We start from the raw sequence: 6,000 nt of genomic DNA on the forward strand, positions 1-6,000 counted from the left end.
CAACTAGTTCACACACACACACACACACACACACACACACACACATATTGTAACAGTGCCAGCTCCTGGTTTTGACTTTGTGCTATCACATGAGACGGAACCGTCGGGAGAGAGAGGGGTGAAGAGCTCTCAGGACATGTCTGTACCATCTTTCCAATGTCCTGTGAATCTATTGATATCATTATTTTAAAATAAAAAAGTTTCAGAACAAAACTAAATCTGAGGCTACATGACATGCGAATACCAAAAAAAATAAGTAAATTAATACAAAGTCGCCTGCAGAGTTTCGGCGGCAGGAGAAAGGACCTTCTACTTCCTGCAAGAGTAGAAAGTGAGTTTGATTGACTAGAGCAGAAACCAGGGCCATTAAGGATAAAGAAGTGAGCAAAAGGACTCGTGGGTGAAAGAGGCTTTTAAATCCACATAGGAGAGTTTGGGCTTATTATTTCCCACGTTGAGTGAGTAAAAATTCCACGGTCCTTTTTCTTGCACATATTCTTACGCTTGGGCTGATAAGAATTCGTTTCCATTGTGCGGTCTGTCGCCCCTAAGACTGGCTTCCAGTTTTCATCTTGATTCCTCATTTGTTTTCATCCGACAGTGCCCACAGACCTATTTTCTGCAAAAAAAACAAAGGTAATGCTGTTTTTCAGACATTTTTCTCTAGGGAACTTGACAAAATGCCGTGAAACCCAGAATCCGTAGGGCCACTGGAAAAGCTGGACAGAGCAGCATTTGGTGGCATCTGTTACAGCATCCGTGCCGGCCTCTGTCCCCGTTTACCCTCCCGGCACACGGGTGCGTGCAGCGCGCCGAACAATTTGCACGTCGGGGCAGGCTGTGCTCCATCAGGAATGACAGCTGGGACGCCACCGCATTGCCAAAGAAACACTCTTCTCTTCCTCGTTTATTCGTCCAGGATGTGCTGTCCGTTTGTTTGAAAATGACAGAAGACTGATAATCTCAAACAGAAACACCTCTCCCTTTGATGGAAGGACATGTCTGGGACAAGCAGAGGGAAGGCAGATTCCAGGGGCGATCTGTCAGCGGTCACCGGTGGTCCTCCTCCACAATCCGGAACTGTTTGCTTGCCCAGACTGTCCAAAAAAAATTCAAACAAACTCCTGCGGCATCCTAGCCATTTATTTCCTATAAATGTAAACCATCCTCCTGACAGCTTTTTTTATGGACAAGAGCAAGTCTGTCTTCAGGAATTTTATTTCCTTTGTGCAGCCTTCCTGCCACGAAGCCACCAGCCTGGGCCTCCCCTGAGGTCACTAGTCGCCCCCTAAATCTCTGTGGGTTGACCGGCCTCGGGGAAGAGAACGTAGTAATTTACTGTTCCGTGCAAAGCTAGAAAGAATATCGAACCTTCGTAAGTGGGAGCCATATTATCTTCTCATGATACATTTTTTTAAAATATACTTTTTAAAATGTCACAGTCTAAGCCCAGAAGGCTCTTTGTCACGATCCCGTTGGTACAAACGCCACCTGTGCACAGAAATCTCGTGGAAAACCCAGCATGGTGCTTACTTGGCCCGAGGCACTCACTTCTAACTTAAACTTCCTGAAACTTTTCAGTAGAACCGCAGGAGCTAGTTTCCGGCCCGTTCCGGAGACTACACCTTCTATCTAGCCTCGTGGCATCACAATGTGCCTGAGAAATGGAGGTTGATCGTTTATCATCATCGTTCCCTCCGCTTCTGAAAGACCCGATCTGCGTTCCCATCCTTCGACTGGCACGGGTCTGGGGCTCTCCAGAGAAATATCTCACTGCGAGCTTGGTGCCTCGTCGCTATGCGGAAAACAAGAGGCCGGGGGAAGATGAGAACTGAAGACTCGTGACCCGAAGATAAAGAGGAAGGACGGCTTGCTCCCTTACTCCACAGACATTCACGAGTATCTGCAGAGCGCTTGGCACTGGGCTGGATTCTGTAAGAAACAGAACTCGAAGTAGACCTACCATTTGATCCAGCAATCCCACTACTGGGTATTTACCCAAAGGACAATATATATATATATATATATTCTATAAAAAAAGGCACCTGCACTCGAATGTTTATAGCAGCACAATTCACAGTTGCAAAGATGTGGAAACCACCCAAGAGCCCATCAATACATGAGTGGATTAATAAAATGCGGTATATGTGTACCATGGAGTTCTACTCAGCCACAAAAAACAACGGTGATCTAGCACCTCTTGTACTGTCCCGGATGGAGCTGGAGCCCATTCTTCCAGGTGAAGCATCCCAAGAATGGAAAAACAAGCACCACATGGACCCGCCATCAAATCGGGATTAATCGATAAAATCGATCAACACTTACGTGCATATATGGAAGTAACTAACATTCACCCGGTGTCGGGCAGGTGGGGGGGGAGGAGGGGATGGGAGAATTCACACCTTACGGGTACAATTCGCACTATCTGGGGGACGGGCACACTTATAACTTTGACTCAAATGGTACAAAAGCAATTGACGTAACTAAAATGTCTGCACCCCTGTACATTTTATTTATTCTGAAATTGTTTTTTTAAAAAAGAAAAGAAATGGTGTCTGACCTCCAGAGCTTACAGTGTAGTAAGAAAAACAAGACGCTAAGAAAGATCCAATGTGCTGATTTCTGTAATGGAGGGAGGACCTTGGAAGGCACAGAGGAGAGACCACCCACTGGGAGAAGTGGGAAGGAGCCTCTTCCCTCCACCGCTGGCCAGATTATGCTCTTGAGCAAGTTACACAGCCACTCTGAGCCTCGGTTTCCTCCGCTGGCCATTGGGATAATGATACCTGCCTTTAGAATCTGTTTTTAAAGCCAGGATGATCTGGCCGAGGCACCTGGCACAGTGCCTGACTCTCAAAGAACGCTGGGTGGGGCGAACGATGCCATCAATCATAGGACCCTGACTATCACCTGGAGAGGAGCAAGAGTGAGCTCACTGTCCCCGGAGGTAATCAAAGAAAGCTTCGTAGAGAAGGAGGAGTGAAAGATAAGGCAGGATGTAAAGAGGAGGAGGAGGAGATGGGAGTGGGCTGTGGGGAGGGTCTCTCAGGAGGTCAGGAAACCCGTGGGTTAGCGCGCTAGGGAGGCCAGCCAGCTTTCCCCAGGGGAAGTAACGTGCTTCTCTGCTCTTCTTCCAGCTCTTCGTGCGAGAACCCGAGAAGAGGCTGGGGGTGCGGGGAGACATCCGCCAGCACCCTTTGTTCCGGGAGATCAACTGGGAAGAACTGGAGCGGAAGGAGATTGACCCACCTTTCCGGCCTAAAGTGGTAAGGACTTTGCCCTGGGGGCCTCGGTTTAGCCATCTGCCTGCCTCCACCCTGCCCCACCCTCCGACTCATATGGGCTACTGGGCTGCTGGTGGGGAGGTGGGGAGGTCACTCCTGTTTAGGAAATTTAAGCTCTGTAGTAAGGACGCAGCTGCACAAGGAATGCCGCGTGCACCTGCCTTAGGTCAAATGCGTGTCTGTGAGGGTGACCGTCAGATGACACGGAGGTTTGCAGGTGGCACATACATGCTTCATGGGCACCGTCGGGGTGACCCAAGCTTGTGCATAAACCCTGCATCCTATGTCAGGAGTTCCGGCACCGTTTTTAAATGCTATTTATTAAAGTTCAATTACATCATCTGTGATGCGTTCCTGCAACTACCTCCCCTAATGGCAATGGTCAGGTATTCTTTGGCTTAAGGGAAAAAAATAGATAAATCAGTGCTTAGAAAAAGATAGATCTCCAAATTCCCACGGACAGGCTTGCTAGCGAAAGTCAGGAGCCTACAACAGGAAAGGCAGATGCTTAGTTTATCTGCAAACAGCAACTCTGGTCCACAGATCAGAGCCTAGATGCCAAAAGTTACGATCATGAATTTAACGGCTCATTTTCTTCTCTTCTCTCTCTCTCTCTCTCTCTCTCTCTCTCTCTCTCTCTCTCTCTCTCTCTTTTTCCTCCCTTTGCCCCGTGACCAAGAAATCCCCATACGACTGCAGCAACTTCGACAAGGAATTCTTAAACGAGAAGCCCCGGCTGTCGTTTGCGGACCGAGCCCTGATCAACAGCATGGACCAGAACATGTTCAGGAACTTTTCCTTCGTCAACCCGGGCATGGAGCCGCTCATCTCCTGAACCTGGCCTCCCCCGGGGACTGGAAGCCGGGATTCCCTTTTCAATTTGGGAAAGAACAGAAAACACTCAACAATGAAGGCTGAGACCCGTTACCTCCTGGCCAGACCGTTCACCTGTAGCAGAAACCAACTCTACTTCACTAATGACCACGCCCTGCGTCGTGGCTCCCGCCACGTTCCCCGGACACTCCCCAGGTCAGGCCGAGACTCACCCTAGCCGTTTACTTGAACCCTGGTTCCCCGCACTGGGAAATTCGAAAACTCGACACGGCTCTCAACGGTGGCTCTTCACCTGGGGCCCCAACTGCCGGGTAGTGACAGGCTCTGCAGACGGAGGAGCAAACTGAAAACAGATGCCTCCAGACTGCAACAGCCTGGCGTACGGGGTGGCCCGTCCCACGTGGCCTCGGACAAGTAACCGCTCACCCGTTTTATCCTGTTTCTATCTGTGGACGTGTAAGTGGCTAGGGGGGACAGCCCCGAATAGGTTTTTATGGGAATTCTTCACAATAAACATAGCTTGTAACTTGAGATTCACAAATCCATTCATTCTCATTAGCCGTGAAATTCCCGGGAAAGAGGAGAAATGGAAAGATGGGAAAAGCTTCCCCAATTGGGAAGTTTGGCTAGAACACCTTACGCTGGTTCTCTTGTCAAGAGAGACCTCAAATGTAGAGTTCAACCAAGATAGTGTCACTTCACTCTTGGCAGGAAAACCTTTCCCTCCATCCATCCATTGCTCTTTGACTTCCATAGTAGCCCGGTCATTCATTACCGTCCTCGCATTATAACAAGAAAAGAAAAAGTGCGTAATTCTTCGGAGAGGAAAGAAAACCAACCCCTGGTCATACCATGATTGACGAGTTGATGACTCATAAACCCCTCCTGAGGCATCATTCAAGACAAATGCCCCGCACCTGCTACTGGCAGTGGTCAATCGCGTTGAATTAGAAAATTCTAAATATGTGTTTTTAAAGTATCTGTGCTGTTTGTATATTTTGATAAAATGTTGTGACTTAATGGCAAAGAGGTGGATGTGTACAAATGGAATAAAAGAAAAAAACAAAAACAAAGACAGACACCTCTTAATAATTTAATTCCCTGCTTGCCCCTCTCCACCCCGAGAACTTGATTCTGTCACGTCGATCATTAAAACGTAGCCAGCGTTGCGTTGATGTTGTAAACTTTGGAAAGCATAAAAAAAAAAAAATCCCAACATGGGTGAGAAATTCAGATCATTCTTAATTATTGTTGTTATGGAAACCTCGAGGGGGGTTTCAGAGGAGATCCAGTTGCGCACCACACAAAGGTCTGATTATCCAGACAGCAAAGGTTGCCAAGGAAGAAAAGAATTTTAATTCGAACGACAGACATCTTTTGGGAGAGCGGGAGAATGAGATCCTGGGCTTTGTGAGGAGCAGCCAGGTGCATGGGGCAGGTGGCAGGCCCTGGGGCAGGTCGTGGGGGTGGTGACCTCTGGCACCCGGACTCTCTTGCCCGGGGCCCTTTGGAGTCTCAACTTCATCTTGTAGAACTTCCACCATCTCTGGGAAACAACTCAAAAACTTCATATAGTTAGTTAAGAGAGAAGACTATTAAATATATATATATATGTAGGGGTCATTGAGATTTGTTCATAGAGCCTTGTCCTCACATTCTTCTGTCTCCTCCCGACAAGATTTTCTGGCAGGAGTGGCCGAGGGTGTGGGGAGTGGCCCCTTCCCCATCCTCAGGCCTCTCTGGGGACGCTGCCTCCTCCAAGGCTAACGTCGGGATGAGGGAAGGAAAACTTGGCCTTCACCCTCATCAAGTTCGCTGAAAAGTCGACTTACAATAAAGCACGTTTTCTCATAAGAGAACACCCATCAAATTTATTTTAACG

General features: G+C 48.1%; 1 protein-coding gene across 2 annotated transcripts in view; it reads left to right on the forward strand.

The window, feature by feature from the left end:
* PRKCQ (protein kinase C theta) overlaps positions 1-5,073 on the forward strand; it is a 98,558-nt gene extending 93,485 nt beyond the window's left edge. For both annotated transcript variants that reach the window (XM_075997654.1, XM_075997655.1), the window contains exons 17-18: positions 3,138-3,266; positions 3,964-5,073. In XM_075997654.1, the coding sequence (XP_075853769.1) occupies positions 3,138-3,266; positions 3,964-4,119 (285 nt within the window). In that variant the 3' untranslated portion in view covers positions 4,120-5,073. The remainder of the gene's footprint in view (positions 1-3,137; positions 3,267-3,963) is intronic.
* The last annotated feature ends 927 nt before the right edge of the window (positions 5,074-6,000 follow it).

The sequence above is a fragment of the Microcebus murinus genome, chromosome 25 (assembly GCF_040939455.1).
Source record: "Microcebus murinus isolate Inina chromosome 25, M.murinus_Inina_mat1.0, whole genome shotgun sequence".
In the NCBI taxonomy this organism is placed as follows: Eukaryota; Metazoa; Chordata; class Mammalia; order Primates; family Cheirogaleidae; genus Microcebus; species Microcebus murinus.